General features: G+C 44.4%; 1 protein-coding gene across 1 annotated transcript in view; it reads right to left on the bottom strand.

The window, feature by feature from the left end:
• Nucleotides 1-1,137: 1,137 nt before the first annotated feature.
• PAF1 (PAF1 homolog, Paf1/RNA polymerase II complex component) overlaps nt 1,138-23,608 on the bottom strand; it is a 50,067-nt gene continuing 27,596 nt past the window's right edge. Inside the window, exons 10-14 of the mRNA XM_069206923.1 lie at nt 23,327-23,443; nt 23,075-23,203; nt 21,320-21,425; nt 19,724-19,808; nt 1,138-2,162 (exon numbers count right to left, since the gene is read on the bottom strand). Coding sequence (XP_069063024.1) covers nt 1,726-2,162; nt 19,724-19,808; nt 21,320-21,425; nt 23,075-23,203; nt 23,327-23,443 — 874 coding nt within the window. The 3' untranslated portion in view covers nt 1,138-1,725. The remainder of the gene's footprint in view (nt 2,163-19,723; nt 19,809-21,319; nt 21,426-23,074; nt 23,204-23,326; nt 23,444-23,608) is intronic.

Genomic DNA, 23,608 nt, shown 5'->3' with positions numbered 1-23,608 from the left:
TAGAGGGGTTAAAACGTCGTCGACAACCAACAAGACATACCTTGTTTTCTCATTTCATAGATGAACTGTCCTATAGATATATTTGTCTGTTAAAAAAAACATAGGGAGGCTGTCTGTGTGATTATATATCAATATGCAAATAAATGTTAAAGCACCAGTGATTTTTTCCATTTTAGGTTTTTTGTGGTGTTGGGGAGCACTTTCTTCACCATGCATTGTGTCAGTACTTTTGAAAAAAAACCTGTTTTACGTTAATGGTGATTTACAATAAATGTCTAGGGTGCAATTCAGTACCTGGTTGTATGGTATATTATTATGATAACCTTCACAAATTTATAACTGTCTAGATGGAAGAACTGGTTTGTTTATTCATTTAGTTGCAGGAATTCCTGCCTAATTGTACATTTTCCTTAATTGAGTTTCACATGAACGTGTGCTCTTCCAGTTTGTAGGAGAGAAGGCACTACGCACTCAAACTTTAAGGTGACAAGTACGTAACAGATGTAATAGACGGCATACAGTCAGGAGGTGTATGGTGTTTATGCACAGGTGAACCTCTGGTTTCTACTTCGCTCAAGGTCACTTGATTCCAGAATTGTTCTTATAGTTGGCAAACTATTTGTGCTGTGAGCTGTAGCATTGGTGTGCGTAAATTGGGCCACCTGAATGAACAAACCTGATAAACTTTAATAAATGTCTAGATATGGATATGTGATAGCCTTAGGACATGGAGCTCAGTGGCAACCCAATACGGGCCCAGATGCATCCTTTGAGGAGGATGTGGAAGTTCAAAAGAAAATATGAAGAGAACATTTCTCCTCAAAAGGTGTGATCCAAGTATGTTTTCCCAAAGCAGTTCAAGAAGCAGGCAAAATGCTTTCGTACAGCATTTAAGAGAATGGGCGGTATTTCGCCGCACAGGAATTAAAGGAATAACAATGTACTTTCCTGTAGCTGTAAGGCAAAAGTGTGTTTGCGTGCAGCATAAAAAGAAAGAGTAGTACACTTCACCACTGCAGAGAGTATTGTTAGAATTTGGGATAGAATAACTGCAGGAGGTCAGATGTAATTTCCTCTGCAGCTAAACATCTTACATGGTTCGCCTCTACTTCCCACCAAAAAAGTGAAATGACTATCTCCTTAGGAAAAGCCTTTATTAGGTAACCAGTTTTATTCTGTGTGTAATAGTATAGTATTTACATCAAATAAGGGGGCTACAAAAAAATGTCTAGCTGACAAAAACTCGGAAGAGCGGCGAATATTCTACTGCAGGAATCCAAAGCTTCATTCAGGAGACATGCGCCTCAGAACATTATAAGGGACAAGTGGCAGGTCTGCATAGTTGCAAGCCCTTCACATGCCCCCCCCAACAAAGGAAGCAAACTTTAGTAAAATAAATTTGAAGCCTTGCAAAGCACCCATACTCCCCTCACTGAGGGAATCCCAAATCACACTTAACACCCTGAAGTAGCCAAGGATGAATGAGATGATGGTCAGACATTCGCAGAACTGTACTCCAAACCTAACCACTGGGTGACAGGAATCCTAGTCCAGAGATGCCACACAGGCATTGCTTGGGGGTGGGGGCATTGTGGATTTGCAGTACAGCAAAGCCCCCACAATATGAATTCCAGGTCACAGCAAGAATACAGTATTGTTCAGGGGGCCACCCACACTCTCTCATGGGTCCCTGGCGGGCAGAGTCTAGGACAAGCGCGTGAGGGCTCAGTCACTGTCACTTGCACTTCCCTCATTATCGCTGGATTCTGAGGCCTGCTCACTGGCACTGTGTTCTTCATGATTGGAGTGCTCGCTGCCACTGTGGGCGGGACTAACACTGCCAGCAGGGCTTCTGCTTTCACTGCGGATCCTCCTCCTCTTCTTTGGCTGCTCGTCATCCTCACTACCACTATCCTCCTGGCTGCTTTTATTCTGTGCCTCCTCCTCCGCTTCACTCTCATCATCATCACTGCCGAAGATCTCCTCCTTGTCTCGAGCAGCACGGTCTTCTTCACTACCGCTCTCAGCATCACTGGCACTCTTCTCACTTTTCTTCTCTTCCTTGTCCTCAACCTCTTCTTCTTCACGCTCACTCTCACTCCCAGAGCGTTCTGCCTCACTGGCTTCCTTCTCGCTCTCGCTGCCTTTCTCCCCTTCGTCATCTGCAAAAAACACACAAAAGAAATCAAATCATTATAACCAGTGAAGGGAAAGACAACATCAGCATCATAACGCCAACTGGATCGGAAGGGTCCAGCATTATTGCAACAGAAAGAGGCAAGGAAAGGGTCTGCACCGGGGCTACTGATTCGGACAATGCCATATTTATGCAGTCCAGCATCAGCAGGAAGAGAACTCCGGGGCTGGTTCAGTAACAGGAAAACATAAAATTAAGATCCTCTAGCCTAACCAGAAAGCCACAGTGCCCTAGAAACAGCAGTAACTATTAACTCTCTAGCAAGCATATTTGATGTATGTGTGTGTAAATATATATATATTTTAATCAAGTCATTACAGTTTCCTCCATTTTGCTTGGACCTTTATGCTATATAGATATTTATTTCTGCCATGCCAGTGAAAATAAACGCAGCCAAATAACAAATTATTTATAGTAACTATCCAAATAAAGGCACATTCACACATTACTACAGTGCAAAGATAAAACTGTACTTTATTTCCACAGTACAGCAAAGCTGACATTAGAAAAATACCGATTGCTGCAAGACAGTTAATTTACACAGAGAAACGATAATTAGAAAGCCTCTGCAAAAGCAATTTTATGCTACTGTATACATTTAACACATACAATCCTGATTTTAGTTAAATAACTTTTGTTAAAACATACACACAGAAAAAATGCCATGGAATACACATCTATGCAGATGCACTATTTATTACCCATTGTGGAAGGAGGGGAGGGGCATTAAGTCCCACTCGAGTTGGGCAGAGGTGTACAGTACAGTGGTGCAGTGTGGAACTGACGTATAGTGAAACAGTACAGTATGTAGTGGTGTCAAATGGACTGGCTCAGAGTGAAGTCGTGTACAATGGAATGGCGTAGGATCCAGCGCCGTAGAGTGAAATAATGTAGAGTGGAATAGCATACAGTGTCACAGCATACAGTTGAGTGGCATAGAGTGGAATAGCATAGCATGGAGTGATGCAGAATGGAGTAGCGTGGAGTGGAGAGGAGAGGACTGGCTGTAGGGAGCTGGGTTCTGGTTGCAGTACCCCCACTGGTTTTAAACACAACTTTGACTGAAGTGCACTGGGTTCCTGCTAAGAAGGTCCACAGTGCTAGTGTGTATTCCCTAAAACAAGACACCTGCTCATTTAATCCCCATGTGGCCAGGCCTTTCAGCCCCTCTACAAGTCTCTAGTAAATGGTACCCCTGGTACCTACGGCATGGGTACTGAAAAGGGCCCCTCAGAGCTGCAGCACAATTTGTGTCATTCTGAGGGACCCAGCACCAACCTTATGTGGACTGCCACTGCCGGCTGCGTGACACAGTCTGGGTGCCATGTCCCCAACATTGCATGCAAAATATGTAAGTCACCACTCTAGCAGGCTATTTAGCCCTAAGGCAGGATGACTTATATTACATGCGAGGGCAAATATGCATGAGCAGATATGCCACTGCTAGATCTGTCGATTCTCAGACATAGTAAGTGTACAGCAAAGCCACTTTAAAAGCATGTGCTGAACACCGGTCACTACGAGTTCCCTTGGTATCAAACATCTCAAAAACCCTCACTGACCCCAGTGATGTATTTATTTAAAACATGCACACAGAGGGCATCTTAGAAGTGCCTCTGAAAACCTACCACCTACTAGTGTGCTGACTGACTGGTTCAGCCACCACAGAAACATTTCTGGCCTCCCAAGGTGACAGCCAGCGCTCTTGAGAACCTGAGACAAAGGCCTGCTCTGGGCGGAGGTGTGACCTCCTCTCCCAGGCAGAATCGACATTCCAGGGCAGGGAGCTTCAAAGACCTTGCCACCTTTGTAGTACAAACTAGGACTCTCCAAATGGCAGAGATGATCAACCCCCTGCCCTGACCCCTCTTTTGGCAGCAGAACAGGTGGAAAAATTTGTTAAATTAGTAGACGTGCCCACTCCATGCCAGCCCCACCCCTAAGGTGTACGAGCTGAAGTTGACACAAGAAAGGTGTAGTCGCCCTCAAGGTGGCCAGCCCATTGGCTACCACCTGCCACTCCCTGTAATGCCCCTAAATTGAGTATTTAGGAGGCACCCCTAAACCTTAGAACTAATTTTTCAACAACCTAAGACTCAGCCAAAGAAGAGTTGCACACATAGAAGAGGAACAGAAGAAGTAGCTGACCTGGAACCAGTCCCTCATGCCTTCCTGCTGACCTCAAAGGATCCTGTTCAAGATCCCAACCCATCCAACCTTCAATAAAGACTCAAGTCTACTGTGGGCAGCAGACTTGCCCTGCAAGATGAAATTCCAAAGAATTCAGCTGCTGGATCCCAGAAACCAGACACCAGAAGTGACTACTGCACCCGACGTCCATGACCTGAGGTGACGCAAGCCAACTAACAGTGCCAATATGGGGCCCCAGCTGCCCAGAGACGAAGTCCAGAGTGGTCTCACCTATCTTGGACTCTCCCGAGACACCTGCAGGCTCTGCAAGCAGGACCCCTCTCCCACAGGCTTGTAGAGAGAGAAAATCCAATATCAACAACCACAGCACCACTGACCCCTGACCCAAGCCGAGGTGGTTCACCGGTGCCAAAGGTGTCCCCCGGCTCCTAAGAGCTCCAGTCCATCCAGGGTCCACCCCTGCCAGACTCCCCCACAACACTTGCAGCCTCAACACCCAGGACCTCCTGCCCACGAGTGTTTCAAGATGTAAAAACTCAACAACTAGAGACACCATTGCATCTGTCGCCTCTGGGCACAGGAGAAGAGGACCAAAGATGCACCACAACAGAGCACGCCAAGTTTACTACCCACATGCTTGCTGTCCCGGACTGGCTTCCTGACCAGAGCCTGCAACTTGTCTTCACAATGACCACGACCAAACTCCCATAGGAAACCATTGGGCACCAGACGCCTTACTGCACCTGGCCGCCCAGGCATGACTTGTTGGTGTGGTTCTGACCAGTGCCCAGTACTCACATTAATTCCCTGAGATTGGCTTCATAAATCGTTGTTAACCCTGTGTTTGCTGAATATCGTTTTTCTCCACAGGATAATATTGAGAGAATTCTGAAACTTGCACTGCCTAGTTATGAAACTGCTAAGTATTTATGCTTAAAAGTCTACTTGCCTGAATACGAAGTTCTTAAGTTTGAACTATATGCAAGAGAATTGTTATTTGTCAAAATTGATCTAAGATTTATTCTTTGAGTGTGTGTCTCAATTATCGCCTCTGCGAGTACAACAAATGGTTAGCACTAACCTCTGATAAGCCTAACTGCTCGCCCACACTACCACAAATAGATCATTAGTCCTAGCTACGTTTCCCTTTGCAATACCAGTTTGGGATCCACTGGGCTCTCTGCACAGTGTACTTCATTCTATTACACTATATAGACAGCCAGCTTTCTACACTAGCACACAGTGGAATAATGTAAAATTGAATGGCGTATACTGAAATAGCATTGAGTGCAGTGGCGTAGACTGGAATAGCGTAGGATGCAGTGGCACAGAGTGAAGGCGAATACAGTGGAGTCAAATACAGTATAGTGACGTTGGGAGAAGCAGCATAGATTAAGTAGTGTGGAGGGGAGTGGCATAGTGTGGAGTGGCGTATGGCGCAGTAGAGTCTAGTTTATAAAGCCGCAGCATGAAAGTGGCTGACTGGATGTAGGTGAAATGTGGCAGAAATATAGATTATGGGGTAAGTGTAATCTTTAGTATTTTCTCTAAATTGGTGAAGTAGTGTTAAACGTATAAGTGACAAACACTTACTATGTTGGGCTGCGATATACCACACTCCATGCCGAGCACAGGGTAGTATATCATTGGCTAATGACTCCCTGTACAAAAGTAAAAGGGAGTCATGTAGTTTTCACCACATTTTGGCTGTGTTCTGGATTAGGGTCGTAGATATAGGTAAGTAGTAGGTTTTAGTGTTGCTGCCTACTTACTTCCACTTTATTAAAGCAGTGACAGGTAGGGAAAATTTATATTTTTCTAGATTTAAAAAAAAAAAAAAAAAAAAGGTTTAAGGAGCACTGCACTAGTACTGCAGTAGTTACAGAAAAAATGAAAAACAAATTTGTAAAGATAAAAAATATACACTATAATACACTACGTTAAAAAAGCCGTGTAGTATATACAGTAACTTAATTTATTTAGCATATTTATTTCAAGTAGCTCAGTACTTTATAGGTAGTACTGCAGTACTCTTTTTTGAAAAAGTAAATATGTAAAAAAATTGAAAATAAACTAAAGTACACTCACTTAATTTGTGAAATCTAGTGTCGTACAGTTTATTTTACATATTTATTTTGTTTATTTTTTTGGGGTTCTTTCTAGGTGGTACTCAGTTAAAAAAAATTTCAAGTGTATTGAAACATATAAATAATAATTGACTCTACTTATTACCACTTTAATATAGTGGTATGAGGTAGAGAAGAATGTTAAAACCTACTGCTCACCTTTATCTAAAGCCCTAACAGATACCACAGCAAAAGTGTTGTCAAAACAACATGGTTGTCTTTTACTTTCCATCCATTAGCCAATCAAACTGCCTTGATACTGGCATGTACTTAGTGATATCTGAAGCTGCGGTACATAGCTGTAATTTCTACGTTTTATTGCCTTAAATGTTTAAAAAAAACTTACACTATATACACCTCTACTACCACAAAGGATAATCTACACACCATAAACTACATGCCTGCCAAATTTCATTTAAATCAGACTGCCTGATTTAGCGCTACGCCCGAGTACAAAGTCTATGAAAAATGCATTGGTGGAAAAGAACAAGTTACTTACCTTCGGTAACGCCTTATGTAGTAGAGACACATGCTATTGCAGATTCCTTGCCTTAGAATTTTTCCCAGGCGTCAGTCTAGAGCCAGTGATTTCTCTCGAGCAGTAACCCTGCACACCGTTAGGTTGTGTTGGTTTGCTCCGCATCTGTTGTCAGTGTCAAGCCCGCTGGATAGAACATCACAGAACCGACATAGTTTCTACCCCGGCGCCCTAAAGTCAGTTTCTTTTCACGACTTTCCACGCCTGAAACACGGAGCCATGAAGAACACTGATCATTAGTGAGTCAAAACTAGAGCCCTGAAAGGGAAGACCTTGACCCTAGAAATCAGTTTGCAGATTCCTTACCAACCCACCCATCTTCCACGCTCTGCAATCAGAATGTCTCTCTACCAGATAAGGCGTTAGTAGGAAGCTGGACTGGTGTGTGGTGGACGCCGATGGTGTTGGTACCTTATAACAGGTCAAGGCAACCCCTTTTAGTGAATGAAGACAGTGTCTAGGAAGCCAGGGCTCTCTAGAGGTAGCTGTGGATGAGCAACCAAGATGCATCTAGAATGAGTGCAAAGCACTTGCATTGGCAAGAATAGTAGAAAATAGCTAGGGCCCTAGGGGAAGGCCAAACCATATACTAACAATGTGAAATGAAGTCCTCCACCCAAGGATATGAGGGAGCTGGGAGAACTCGGGACCCCAATAAGTGAGTACCTAGGTGACCCACAGCGACCAGAAGAGCAGAGGTAAGACCTGTTCTTCCCAAGGACTAACAAGAGGACTTGGAAAATGGATTGTGCAAGAACAGGACCAGACCAAAGGAGAGGAACCCGAAGGTGGATTCTGGAAGAAGAGTAACTGCAAAAGGAGGGGACAGAGTCCAGTCCACAATAGCTTGTCCAGACAGGGCAGGAGCCAATACCGACCCTTCTGTGAATGAAGAGCTGCGTCCACGGGAGAAGGAAAAGATCAGCTGTGGAGTCCAGGAGCTGTAGAGAAGTCCTTGGAGCATGTTAGATGATGTCCCACGTTAGTTGTCGGTCACTCATGGCCAGTGGTTAGGAGAATTACCAACAAGCCTCGGCAAATGCAAGAGGAGGCAAAAGAAGAGTTGCAAGGCTGAAGAGAACCAGCAAGGTCTAGGGGACTCAACCCTTGAAGGGGATTGCAGCTGGGAGAGCCAGTAGAAGCAGTCGCAGCCCCCAAAGACAAACCACTGGCAGCAGGCACAGTAAGTTGCAGTGAGGCCCAATCAGTACACCTGGAGGGGAGTCCCAAGTCGAAGGAGCAGAAGAGGAGAGACTGAAAGTGTAAAGTGCTGGGGGCCGGGGCTACTCAGAGCCTGAAGATTCCTTGGAGCAGGCGACAACAAGCCATGGTTGCTGCAAGTGTCGGGGTGCACAGAGGTACTGTCCTGCAAGGATAGTCAAGGGCTTATCTCCCAAAATCGACAGAGGGCAGAGAGAACCAAGGGGACCACTAGACCACCACTTATGTTGCAGGATCCACACATTTCAGGGGAGTGGCTCCTTCACTCAAAGGGAGATTCCTTCTTGCTTCTTAGTGCAGCTGAAGTCTGGGACAATGTTGCAGTTGCTGGAAGGAACCAGGGAAACAATGTTGCAAGGTGAGGTAGTCTCAGGAGTTGCAGTCTGGTCGGTTCCTTAAGTGTCCAGTTGTGGTTCCAGTGGTGAAGAGAAGATGTAGACGAAGCAGAGGAGTCCTGATGAAGTTTTGCATGTTAAATCTGGGAACTTCCCTAAATAACCCTACCAGGGGGATTGGTCACTTTGCACGGTGACCACCTATCAGAGGGGGTCACTGACGTCACCTGCCTGACCTGGCCACTCCTCATCTTGTTTTCATGATGGCAGAATTGAGGGGCCAGCTGGAGCAGCTCTGGGCACCAACCCTGGGGAGGTGGTGGACAAGGGAGAGGTCACTCCCCTTTCCTTTGTCCAGTTTCGCACCAGAGCAGGAAACAGGGGTCCCTGGGCTGGTGCAAACCGGTTAATGCAAGGAGAGCACCAAATGTTCCCTTCAAAGCAAACCGGTGGCTTGGGGAGGCTCCCCTACCAAGCCTTGTAACACCTATTGCCAAGGAAGAGGGTGTTGCCTCCCTCTCCCACAGGAAATCCTTTGTTCTGCCTTCCCCAGCCTGAGCCGGTCAAGCAGCAGGAGCGAAGAAACCGATCTGAGGGTCTGCAGCCGCCTGGGCTGCCCACAAACCCTGGAAGACTGGTAGGAGCAATGCTGGGGGGGTCCTTTAAGGAGCCCCTACAGTGCATGGAATCATGCAACCAATACTGGCAACTGTATTGGAGTGCGAGTGACATGTTTGGTGTCAAACATGCCCAGGTTCGGAGTTACCATTACGTAGCTGGACCACAGGTAAGCTACTTGTGGCCAGTACATGGGTAAAAGGGCTTCCTCGCACTTACGAAGTCGAGTGCATAGGAAATGGAGCTCATATGGCCACCTCTGCTCATGCAGGGGGGCCCTCACACACAGAGATCTGCACCCTGCTCTTTGGGCTGGAAGGGCCCACCATAGGGGTGATCTTATAGTGAACTGGTGTACTGTCCTATGGTGAAAGGGTGCATGCACCTTTTCATGCAGGCTGCAATGGCAGGCCAGCAGATACATTTTGCATGGGTTCCCACTGGTGTCATAATACATGCTGCAGCCCATGGGGAACCCCTGATGTCCCAATGCCCTGGGTACCAAAGTAGATACTCCAAGCAAGACCATCTCCAGAGGGCCTGCAAACCAAGATCACACCAAAAAGCCCTGAGGACCCAACGGGCTAAGTACCCATCCCTTCGGACCAGACTGTCCAGGCAGTAGTGTTCAGTGAACGTGTGCAGTGAATTCCACATTGCTGCCTGATGGATGTCCAGGACTGGAACTAAGAGTGCTAACACAGTAGTTGCAGCTGCCACCCTAGTAGAGTGAGTGCGCAAACTCTCCAGGGGTTGCTTTTTAGCCAGTGCGTAGCACATATTAATGCGGAGAATAACCTATCTAGAGGTGGTTCTCTTCTGCACTGCCAGGCCTTTCTTCGCACCCACATACCCATCCAAGAGTTGATCATCCACCCAGAACTTTTTGTTACGACCAAGATAGAACGCCAACACTCTTTTTGGGTCCAGGCTGTGGAGTTTCTCCTCTTCCTTAGAAGGATTTGGAGGGGGGGGCGAGGAAGTAAGTATGCTTAGATGATTATACCTGCAGCTCACACCCAACGGACCGATGTAATGGCTACAAGGAAGGTCGTTTTTAATGTCAGAAGCCTGAGGACAATTATGAAGAAGTGGGAGGTGGCAGACTTGTCTGTCCGCCATGCCACAAATTTCTTCCAATGACAGACGTGCACTGTTCTTGTGGAGGGACGCCTGGCTGGGAAGATAACATTACAGACCTCGGGCGGAATGTCAAAAGCTGTCAACTGCTGCCGCTCAATCTCCACGCAAAAAGATGGACACTGGACAGTTTTGGGTGGATAACTGTCCTCTGCTGTTGCGACAGAAGATCCTCCTGAAGGGGCAGTCTGATCGTAGGATTGATGACCATGCTCAATAACTCGGGATACCAGACTCGTCATGCCTAGTCCCGAGCCACAAGGATTACTTTGACTAGGTTGTTCTTGATCTTCTTGAGAACCCTGGGCAGATGTGGTATGGCCGGAAAGGCGTACAGGAGGACTAAGCTTCACTCAAGATGAAAAGCTTCGCTGAGCGAGTGCCACCTTGGAAACTCCAATGTGCATAACTGCTGACATTGTGCATTCTCTGCAGAGGTGAAAAGAGAACTTATGCCACCTCCAGATGGAGATGCTATTTGTGATTTTCTAGGCATTGTTGGATGACTGTCAGCTCTGCCGTTCAGAGAGTCCGCCAGGTGATGAACCACCAGGGAAATGCCCTGCTTCAGCCATGTCCAGTGGTTAAGAGACGGTTCACAACCCCAATCAGCACTGCATGTTGCAGTAGCACATGGCGGTGGTGTTGTCCATGAATACCTGCACTACTTTCCCTCTGATGCCTCTGATCTCCGCCTCTCCCATGTGTCTACCTCAATGCAGGAGTGACACATCTATCACTACTGTCAGATCTGGTTGGAGAAGCAAGAGGGATCTGCCTCCGACCCAATTGCAGTTCAAAAACCAACACTGCAGATCTTGCGCAATTCCCTCAGAGATCTGGATAATGTCTTAAAGATTCCCCTGATTCTGCACCCACTGAAACTTCAGGCCCCACTGCAGAGCCTGCATATGTCATCTGGCATGTGTCACCAACAGGATGCAGGAGGCCATGAGGCCCAGCAGCCTCAGAGTCAATCTCACAGAAATCCAGAACAGAGGCTGAAACATCAGTATCATAGACTGAATATCCTTGGACTCACTGCTTGTGAGAATAAGCCTGAAAATGCACTGTCTAGAACAGCTCCGATGAAAGGGAGCATCCGAGAGGGAGTCAGGTGTGACTTCTGCACGTTTATAGTGGACTCTAGCGAATGCAGGTGGTCCTCAGTAGTCTGGAGGTAGGGGGAGACAGCCTGGGGCGAATCCACATTAAAACAGCTAGTCGTCGAGGTTTGGAGGGTGCGGAGAGTAGTTGGGAGAAAGCCGGACTTGCGCACATGAGCTACGACCAGCGCCATCACCTCTGTGAACACCCGAGGGGCGCAGGAAGGGAGGGTGGTGGTGCGGGAAGTCTTGGAGGATAGGGTTGGGGGAAGGTGGGGGTCGCTGGCTCCCTGATCCACGAAGACGTTGGATCCCACGTCCCCGGCCATGAAGAGGCTGGGCAGCAAGCACAACATGATGGCTGGAGGGGAACGGAGGTGGTAGGGTGCCTCTTTCATAGCCATGAAAGGGGCGAAAAGCAGTCTGAGGGGGGTGAGGGGCAGCTGCAAGGCCCAAGGACCTGTCCGTAGCCAGGGACTCCTTAAAAGCACTTAAGCGCAGAGTCTGCTTTGTCTCCGAAGACACTGGCATGTCCAAAAGGTTGGATAGGACAACACCCTTCCCCTCCAAAAAGCCAGACATCCTCAACCAAGCGTGGCATCTTAAGGCAACCGATCCACCTAGTGAGTCGGTCGTATCCAGCCCACATCTGATTGTGAACTTAGCTGCAGCTCTCCCATCAGCAATAGCTTGTGAGAGAATGCCAGGGCCTCCTATGGGACCTGTGGCAGCACCTGCACAACCATGTCCATAACGTACAGGTGTAGTGGCCCAAAAAGCATGCTTTGTTCACAGACAGTAATGCCAAGCTGGAGGAAGAAAACATCCTACCTCTTGGACACCCTATCTGGAATGCACCTACAGGCATCGAGGCTTGGATAACCAAGCTCTCAAGGATTGAGTGTTGCATTAGAGACACTAGATCATCTGGAGCTGGTCTATGGTGTTGGGCAACAGTCCTATTCACAGGAGCCCCTGTGCTGGGTTTGGACCAGGTCACCAGAAGGACATCAGTGAGGGCTTCATTAAAGGGCAAAAGGGGTTTGGAAGTAGAAACCTCAGGTTGAAGCACCTCTGCCAGGACCTCATCTGTTTTTTTAGTTTTTTTTTACCACCAAGTGGGATGCTTCCTCCTCTATAGCCACAGTATGGAGGGGGAAGCATGCCAGGGTCTTGGGAAGTGTCCAGACCACTAGCCTCACCCACGTCCGTCAGCCAGCCCATGGGATCTTCAAGCTGGTATTCCAAAGGGTCCAGCAACCCCTCCCAATCCTCACCGCACCCAAACCCATCCCAAGAGAATAAGGGTCAAGATCCGACCTAGGGAGCTAAGTCCCTGTCGAAGTCGGAATCTGCGTTGCACAATGACAGTCCGGCTCCTTGTTGGAGTAGGCAATAAGGAGGGGGGGGGGGGGGGGGGGGGGGGGGGGGGGGGGCACAGGCGGCGTTAATGTGAGAACCGTTATCAGGGAATGTCGAGTTGGTACAATTGACACAGATTGGAATCCACAAACTGATCCATGTTTGCTCCCTGGAGCTGGGGCCGAAGCTGCAGGTGCAGAACAAGAGTAGGCCCCTGCTGACTGTGCGGGGCCCAAAGGCGCTCCATGTGAGTCAGACTACGCAAATATGAGGCGCATGGCCTCAGAACTTGCGGAGTTGTGCAGGGTTCTCTCTGACTCACAGAAACTCGGGGAGGTGCAGAGTCGGCCCAGATATAAACTCAAAGGACATAGGCCAGGAATGATGACACTACTTATCCCCTGTCGCGTCGGCCAAAGAACTCAAACATTTGTTCTTCTTCGACTTCTTATTGTGCCTCGACTTACCCGACCGTCCTAAGGACTTGGAGTGGGACGATAAAGAATGGGGGCTCTGCGACAATTCTCTGAACCTTCCTTTCGACGAGGTCGTGAGTGACGCGGAGCCAAGCGCCAGGCTGCAATGAGATTTAGGGACCACTCCCTCAAAGCTTTCGGATTCATGGGCCTGCACAACTTAGGGTCGTGGTCGCCCTTCAAACACCACAAGCACACAAGGTACAGATCCATCAAGAACATTGCCCGATGACAGGATCCACAGGGCTTGAACTCGGTCTTGCATGTTGACATCCTCGACGCACCAGATGTGAAAACACCTAAACAACTTCAACAAAACATTAAAAATGATCAATCAAAAAGTGACTGCGGGGTAGCTCTTCTTCGGATATGTGATTGACTGGCACGGAAAGAAAGGAACTGATGTCAGTGTACCGGGGTGGTGCCTATATAGGTCCTGCAACGTCATATCTGGTGTGCACGCTACCGATGACTGAGGCAGAGCTGACTAACGCCACCTAACGGTGCCCAGGGGTACTGCTCGGGACAAAATCTCCAGATCCACACTGACGCCTCAGGGAAATTCTAAGGTAAGGAATCTGCAACTTGAAGTCTCTATCAGATACAAGTTTTGGGATCCCTCCTTTTACTCTTTGAGCCCCCTTGATGAATTGCCGCAAAAACTTTGCATCAACTGCCAATGTGGGAAAAGCAATAGGTCTGCAAGGTTTTGCGGTGATTCATCATGCAGTGGCAAAGTTATTAGCTGGCAAAAATCAGAGGAATTACTATATCTGGGAAGCCTAACTATAACTACAGAGTGGCTACCACCCTCTGTAATTAAGGTATACCTATAGATTCATATTCTGTGTAACCTTGTGCAACAATATTTTCTGAATTCTTACAATGTTTCTTTATTTTGGGCATTGCCAACAGGCTGATTCTAAGCCCACAATGCCTCCATTTATAGATTTTTGTTTTTCACCATTGTAAAATACTAACCCTTTTCTCATTTTATTAACCCTTTTCACCGGGAAAACTGTGAATCTAGAAGAGATGCAATCTCCAAATCTATTGTGACAGTTAAGTTACCAGTTCCTTATGCAGCGTGAACATCTTCCACATTCAAATGATTTGAAAAATTATGCAACGCCGTTCCCCTCTAACATAACAGATGTTTGTGTTAATGGTGCAATACCATATTATATATATTTTTTTTCCCATACTGACTGTCTCACCTGGGCTTCATTCATTCATTACTTGGCTGTCTCCACACAATAACGTTTTGAAATGCGCTCCTTGTTAAATATGTTAACTTTAGAATCTTCTCTGCCAAAAGTAGCACAGTTGGATAGTTTGTACAATCCATTGTCGATAAAAAGCCTTTGACACTGACTGCCGTTTTGATTGTGGAAAATGTGCCACAAATAACTGTTGGTTTGCTAATATTCTTTGTAGCTGGCACACAGTACATAACGCCTCTCATAGCACAATGTGTCCAAACTTATTTTTGCAGGCATTCTTGGGGTTTGGAAATGGCTTTAAAGTTGCATAGTCTAATATGGAAGATAACTTACCCCTTTCAGTACCGCGAGTGCCACCAGAAAGAAGACTGTGTGTCAAGTCCTTTAAGTATGCTTTATGAAGGAGTTCAAAGGGTGGTTTTAGTGCTTATGTTATAAGAGTGTTTAAATTCCACAAAGTTGGTGGGATACACCTTGGTGGGTATATTTTCATAATCCTCTCTGTAAACTTTGTAAAGGTCTGCATTTTGAGAAGCTGTTTATTTTGAACTTGTGTACGTTACTGTTGAAAACGGACCTTCAGTGCTGTCTAAGCCAACCTGCAATCTACTAGGTGCATGAAGTTGTGTATGATGTTAGCTATCTAGTTATACCATCTGTGTTTTTCTGCTTTTGATTTAAACTGAGAAATCTTACTTATTTTGCAGCCTAGTACCTGTGCTTGGCTGGCGTTTTTGCCATCTTAATGATTGTGAAACATTTTCTTGAGAGATCGAGGAGTATAGGCTCCAAGTCTTCAGGAGACATGCCTCTAGGAATATTTGTTCTGGTCCTGGATGGGATACCTTCATTCCTTTTGGTAGCTTTTTGAGGTGTACCTTGGACGAAGCCTTAGAGACATTGGGGTTACAAGTATCATTTTAATACCCGAAATTCTGCATTTGCCGACTACCGTCAGCAACAGCAGCATCCTCAGGAAAAAAAAAACAAAAAAAAAAAGAGTAGGCAAATATCCCTCATCATCTCAGAGTGCATTGCCCAGGGAGAGTGAATATCAAAACCTGGATGCAAAGCCTTCAGATTTTGAGTTTTCCAAGTTTGCTAACGGGTCTATGTTTTGAGTCCCCCATTGTATGAGGATGTCTTGTACGATCTCTTGATTCAGTTGCCACTTGTTGGATATACCTACTTTTCTGCTTAGTCTGTCTTCCTCTACATTCAGATGTCAAGCTTTGTGTACAGCTGTAACTGATCTTGGTCTTTACTGCCCATTTTCATATCTCATGTGCTAGCTTTAACAAGTTGTATGATTTGGTTCCTCCTTGTTTAAATAAAAACAAAGCTGTAGCGTTGTATCAATATATATATATATTTTTTTTTAAACATACCGCTGGAAAGCTTTTAGTGCTAGTCAGATGATCTATAACATATGTTCGACTGACTCTATATTTGGAGTCTTCACATGCGTGCACCCCACCCACCTCGTGTGATGCTTTGGTGACTGTCACAGAGGTAAGTGGTGCCCTGAAAGACTATCCTTTGTCATGTTCTCTTTTGTCCACTGTATTAGCTCTCCTTGAATTTGTTTCATGATAACCAATAGATCGTCCCACCACCCCTTGTTTTTTTACCATGGGCTCAGCCACACTTGCAGTGGCTTCCTGTTCAGTATGGCATGTAGTTTAATTGGAGTATATGAAGCCAATAAACATTAATAGTCTCTTCAGTATTCTCACTGTCAGACTGTGACATCTGGTAAAGATGAATCTGCCCCTGCATTGCCAAAATCCTTATCTCTGCGGGGATTACTAATGAGGTTCCAGAGTTGAGGTGGGCCCTGTGCCAGGATAGGTGATGATTTCTTAATATACACTGAAAACCCAAAGGAGTGCAATGTTTGAATGGCTGTATGCTACTCCTCTGGCATTGCAGAAAGTAATTCCCCTTAACTAGTCAGCCGTCTAAATTTGGATAAACATGTATAGGGTGTCTACTGTCATAAGCTGCAACTACTGCAAAACATTTTGGAACACCCTAGGGACACATGTTCTCCCAAAGGGTAGTATCCTGAATTGTTAATGATCTCCTCCAACACAAATCTGAGATATCTGCAATGGTGTTGGTTCATCAGTCATGAAAGTAGGGGCATTTTAAGTCTATCATTGGTGGGTCCCCGTTCTCCAAAATAGAAATTACTTCTTGAAATGCTGTCATCTTGCACTTATGCTTTTTGATTAATCTTTTTTAAAGAACCCAAGGTCTAAAATCTGCCTCTATGTCCAATCCTGTTTCAGTTTATCTACATAGAATACTGTTGATGGTAGTTTGACTAAGAGCACCTGGAGTTTACCAGCCATACAGACAGAAATCACTGCATCTAGGGCGGTTTTCAGTGTAAGGAGTTTAACAAGGCAACTGTGCATTGATTTAAATCAGGATGCCATAAGAAACGTTATTACAGGTTTGTACAGTGGGAGTAAACAAAGTAAACCTTTCAGAATGTGTGCACCTAGTAGGGATTCAAACAAAGAAGGATGGTCAGGGAGACACATGAAGGTGGATAGGACAGCCAAATAACCTTTACCATAGCCAGTGCTAGGCCCTACTGGGCAAGAGACATTGCAAAGCACAGAATACTGTAAAAGTGTTCATGGAGTTTAGGCCTTTTTGACTTGCGCCACTGAACAAACTTGTTCTAGCCTCCTGCATAAAACAGATTGTGTGTCAGGTTTCTTTGCAACTAGGATGATGTCCAAAGTCTCAGACTGGAATGAGAAAGACACTGCTAAATCTCCACAAGTGCAACTGCAGCATTTAGGGACTGAGATGAAGGACCAGGCCATCCTGCTGTGCAAGCAGGTTCACTTAGTGCAGGAAAGTAAGAGGGGAAGAGTGCTGCGTTTCTACAGATCAGCATCCTTTGCCAGCCCGGGCAGACTGGGATCAGCTGTGCTCGATCCTTGAAAGCCTTCTTGCAGGACATTTGAATATTTGGCCTCATTATAAACCCATTAGAGGTGCGACCCATGAAACTGAGGCTGCCACCAACCCCCAAAAGAATTTAAAAACTTTGGTACGGTCATGGTTACCATCAGCAATCTAGAATTGAGAAAGGCACCACCTTCTCCCAAAATCTTTAACACACAAAAGGATTAAAAGTTGATGTTTTCTGTCAGAAAAATGCAAAACTACACCTCACGTGCATTTCCCATACTGCCCCATACCCAAGATGCTGTCACACGCTACTCAATCAGCACACCTCACTTCTTCCATACTCTACACATTTGACAACTCAACCAACACCTTCTTTCAACCTTACACAACAGAGTAACAACTTACCAGACCAACTGTAACCACTCTGCCCCCCACACCACTGGGAAAGGACAGTGATTTAAACATGCTACAAAACAATCACTGTTGTAATACAGATACTGCCCCTCCATGACTACAATAGTACTACTGATGTACCACAAAAATGTAATCACAAACCTACATATGAAGGTTTAACACTGTCACCTCTCCATGCTTTTATGTGCAGAGATCAAAGCCTAACTGCAAAGATCTCTGCACACGTAGATATTTATTTTAGTTGTAAATGTGGTGGTGGGGGAGGGAGCGGCAGGAAAATGGTGACTTATAACTAAAGGGGAGAAGCGTAAAGATAGGTTTAGGGAGGGATATGCACCCATACAAAAGCGTGAAAATACCGCTATCCAAAAAGTGCACTTCATAGCTAGTATAGGAAAAAGGGCCAAAAACAGTAGTAAATGTGCTCCAGCTCCAAGATGGAATACATTCGGCATCACAAATGCTTAAGCACTGGTACTGCAACATCCTCTCATAGAAAATAATGGAGAGAGAGCGAGAGAGACTTAACATATAAGACCATGGGAACTAACGGTAAATAAATTAACTTATTAACTTTTTTAAATTATAAATAAATGTAATTTACCGTTAAAAATATATACATTATAAAATGTATTGAAAACATTTTCTAAATGTAAAAGTTAGTGTATTTAAATTTTTAAAAAATGAGTTAAAATTATTTCTGAGCATGGCTGAATACATTTTACAACATAAAAAAAATCTAAATGATATACTCTATGTGAGTTAATTCAAGTAAATCTTAAGAAAATTAAGTTTAATATATTATAAATAAATATATGTTTATAGTGTTGAGGCTTACTTACTTTGTGTTACATTTAAAATAATTATGTTGAATTAATTTACATTCATACTTAATATTACAATATCTTTAAAAAATTTTAGTTCCATAAATTTTGCTATTGGTTACCATGTAAAAACCTCTACCTAGCTGTGAAATTTTATAAGTAGTAACTTTACATTTGTAAATTAGGTTTCATCCCTGAAATTCAGGGAGCAGGAATATGTTAAGCCCCGGAGTAATTTTATGCTTGTTACCTGGGAACAGCCAAAGGTAGTAAAGTTACTCAGAAGTATAAAAGTAAATGTACTTGTTCTAAATCTACTAATGTAGATTTACCTTTTACCTTTCTGAATAGGGCCTATAGTCTTCATCCAGATAGAGGTTGAGGTGCAACTTTAAACAATCAGGACAAGAAGAATAAAGACTAGTTCTGTTGTGTCATTATTTACATTCCTTTAATGTCACAGGAGAATCAATTGTGTGTTTTTGTGCTGGACGCATTTTTCCAAAGTAAAAGAAATCGTGGCCCTCGATCTTCTCTTTCAAACACAGAACACAGTGGAGAAGACAGAAAAAACAAAAAGGCACCTGTAGTCTGTCCCTAAGCTTAACTGGGGAAACAAGACACAGTGGCATATATGTGCAAGTTACTCTTTAAATTTCCTGCTTGCTCACCAACTGGAAGGATGTCGATTTGGGGGGTGGGGGGTAAACACAGAGAGGTAAGCCCACATTCTTTATAGAACACATCCGTTTTTTGTTCAGACTTGCATTGGCAAACTGACTCCATAGTGTAAAACGTGTACTGAAGTCATTATTGACATTACAGGCAGCGTGTGCAAGCTACCAAAAAGACAATTTGAAAAGGATACCCAACAAGATTTGTAGAGAAGCAGACTTCTAAGGTGATAAATTTTAACTTTGAGGAAAACACTGTTTCCATAGACATTTGTTCAATTTCACAGCAAAAGCGTATCAGCAGTGTCTTCACAAACACCATCAGAAGAGGAGTCAAACACGAAATACATGTACCTGGAGGGATATTTTTCAGTTCTGTCATACCTGATCCTCGAGTTTCTTTGAAGGCATCCATGTCATCCTCTTCCTCCTCTGGTTCATGATTCTCCAGCTGAGCTTTGCGAGCCTCCTGAAGAGTACAAGGAGACAGTATTACAGGAGTGAACAGTTTACATTGCTAGTGTGGTGACTTCTATCATCCCGCGTCTCAGGGAAGATTTACTGTGGACTACCATAAAAAACACCTTTGAATAAAGTTTTAACAACTGTCTTTCCTTTGCTGATTATCCATCACAAAAGAAAAGTGTGCTGTTAGGGTATTTAATAAATCGGAATAGTATTGTGGTGTCTTATATAGAGGAAACCAGTTATACACCCAAAGGGTATAGCTGAATAGTGTGACTAATTCCAGGGCTCCAGATAAAGTTTTAAAATTGAAGTATTTTACTCCCTGCTTTTGTAGGTTGGGAATTAAATTAATTCTTACAAGGTAAAAATTGAATTGTTGTTATTGATGAGAGCATTTTATGTGTATTCAAAAAAAAAAAAAAAAAAAAGGAACAATGTATTTTTTTCCATAACATTTTAGTAGCATTGCAACAATGTATTTTTATTGTTAACATCATGGGTACTCACAAACATGTGCCCAGGGGCCACAAAATATGGTCTGTGGTGTGCCCGAGAGATGCAAAGATGCCAGTGGGATGGGTATCGGTCTTTGCTGGCTGGGGGTAAGGAAAGCGTTGGGGAAGTGAAGCATCAACGACTTATGATCAGTGAGTCATGGAGTTATTTTGAGGGTTTCAGTCCATACTGCCCTCTATATTGAGCCCTCGTCTCTAGAAGAGTCACAGATTCGACAATATCATTATGCAGTATCTGAATCACTATCCATTTTGACAGCCTTTCTCCTCTTGCCATCACTACCTCAACACAGTAAAGGGTTAAAAAAAAAAAAAAAAAAAAACGAAGCAACTTCATTACTGAATTGGAATGAAACAGAATTGCACAATGTAAAACCAAATAAAACCTATGATCAATCCTGGCTTTCCTACTTGACCAAACTGTGAGATCCTAGACAAATGTTTGATTTCACTTTGTCTCCCTTTTCTTCATTTCAAATGTAATAGCAACTTGAGATATCTGTGGTCAGGATATTCGCAGTACAAAACCTTCTACTGTGTTTGATTTAATTAACTAGAATGTTGTCAATGTATAAGTACCAAGGCCACCCAGAGGGTCCGATGGGACAACTGACTTGCCTCTTATCTCACTACTGGCATTGTTGGCAGGGTGGGAGGAGGCATTAATGTTTCTATGTTCGTTTTAAAAAACTAACACTTTAAAAAATACTTCTGTTATGTAATAAGTTGCAATGCCTCTGCATGTTAATAAATGAAATTTTAGAATTTAAAAAAAACTTTGGCATTTTTATACAGTTTTGTTGCAAAATGTCTCTAAAAAATGAATGTGTTCCGAATGTTAAGTGGTGCAGAATATATTTTCTTTACTTCTTTTCTTTTTCTTCAAGGGGGGGGGGGGGGGGGGGGGGGAGGCGGGGAGATGGGCTTGGAAAGTATCATGTATGTAGTAAAGCCTCTGCCTTGAACCCAAAACAGAGATACGGTCAGAATTCCTTACCTGGGCTTCCAACTCCTTCTCGTTCATGTCCCTGTGCTTAACCACCAAGAAGGCATTGGTTCCGGTCTGTACACCAGCCTTGGCCCTTCGCTTGCTCAGCCGCACTCTGAAGGAAGGAAACAATACAGAGACACATTTAAACAAGCATTTCCAAAGCAACGGGTCTCGCGGTTGCTCACGTTAGAGCCGATTGCGTTGTAAACTCATAACCCGACTTTTCACCTATCAGCAAAAGTGCATTTATGCACGTAACCCGAAAAAGTGTAATTAACTATGTAAAGCACTCGACTTCTGCCAAGCGAAATCGCGCTAGTAAATTAGAGAAAAAGTAGTCCACGAGCCGGACAGAAAACAACAAGCCTCGCATGTTTTCTGTAATTGGTCGATGCGCTTGAGGAGGGCTAGCCACCGGAAAAGGCATGACGTATGCATGCCTTAGACTAATGAAGGCAAGCAGATTTTAATAGGCAAGCCCACGAACCAATGAAAAACACGGACGTGACGTCGACTGGGCTCTGAGCCCTTTTTTAAACACTAAAGCGTCTCGCTGCGATACGCATGTGCCAGCGCATGCAACACAGGCTCGACTCAAAAAAATTAAAAAGAGTGAATAGGGGAAGAAACCGGTACAAATCTCTCCTGGCACCTGATCAGGCACACCTAAGAAAAAAAAGTCAAGCATGTGACCAAGAATACAGAATTTTCACAAATCCACTTTTCATACACATAGGACACTTCCTACAAACTACCCAACACAACATAATCACTAATCAACTTCAAATGTTCGCTGGGTAATGTCACACAATCCTTATAAAAGGATCACAGACCCCCTTCGAATCTAGAAGACATATTCCCAAAAAAAAAAAAAAAAAATCACCCTCAGCAAACAACAACCTCTCCTATCCATCTGAGGTCTCTTGTTGAGACATGTTCTATACAGAACTCAAAAAGAACCAACAGATCCATGCTCTCACCAACATGTCCTACTCATGCACCACCTTCTCATGGCACTAAGACCCTCCGAGAACACATCCAAGCAATTCCAGATCACAATACCCTTGTCAATCCATCTCAGAGGGTCCTGCCAAAACGTATCCTAGACATCACACAATTGTCTCTAAATAACCTCATCTAAAATATTATTGCTAGGGCATATCTCGCTAACTACCTGCAACAAAGACATATTCATCAGGATATTTCCAAGCAACACCTTCACTCCTCAATTTACCCTTCATCGATCAATCCCTATCTAGGAATTCTCTCTGTAGTCAGATCAAGACTTAGGTTTCTCTGGCACATACCCTGTAATCACCCTGCTATCTCTGAACACTCAACTGGCCCGCAGCATTTGAGGATGATCGCCATACATCAGCTAATTTTAGGTTTACAGTGACCCTTAACCCATCACCAAGGTTTCTAGCTCTTGAGGTCTCCCTCAATTTACCAGCTTGTTATGGTGCCCCTTAACTTCTCCTCATTATGTCATCAGTAGCTTTTTATGAAAACTTAAACTGGTCTCAAATGTCTCTTTGGACAACCTCCACTGATCTAAACTGACATACTTGGCGATGACAATTCGTTAGTTATCTTGTTTTTTTATAGTCATTTAAACATTGTGTAGTTTCGAGCCTGCAAGAGTATCCTGGATAACTAGTCTGACTTGGTAATGTGAACTTCAGAGTCCTTGCCTAGTGTTTGGTTTATGATAATCCACAACCATGCAGTACACACTATCACACTGTATTAATGGCTCACCTGGTTTCTAGCTCGTTGTAATACACTCCGTCTCCCTCCCGGAAGATGAAGAAGTAGTTCTCTTCGTAGCCTTTGCTGGCTTTGTTCTTCACATTCCAGTTGTACTCCCTGGCAATCTTGTATTCATAGCTGGAACAGCAAATTAAGGTCAGCAAATGGCCCTTCTAATAGATACCACCAACTTCGACAGCAACAAATATGCATTTAGGAGAGCCCTCATTCCCATTCAGAATTTATCCCCAATCTACGTACATATCATCTGCCATGTAGTCCATGCCTTCTTCCACATCCCTCTTGCGTTTTCTAATGGTATCTTCTCCAGGCAAGAAGTAGGCAACAAACTGGTTTCCTTCTTCGTCCATCATTCCTCTGAAAGAAAAGCAATGAGAAATTGTCACAGCCGATTTTTGGTAGCTATCCATTTATGGGGCCTCAGGGGATAAGCAAAGCCCTTGCACTCATCCATACTGCCTGGACCAAAGTTCAATTATGTATTCATCTCTTGCTTCCCACCTTCAAACAATATGCTCACTG

This window comes from Pleurodeles waltl, chromosome 9 (genome assembly GCF_031143425.1).
Source record: "Pleurodeles waltl isolate 20211129_DDA chromosome 9, aPleWal1.hap1.20221129, whole genome shotgun sequence".
NCBI lineage: Eukaryota > Metazoa > Chordata > Amphibia > Caudata > Salamandridae > Pleurodeles > Pleurodeles waltl.
Note: the sequence above shows the minus strand (reverse complement) of the source record. Positions and strands in the feature narration are given on the sequence as shown.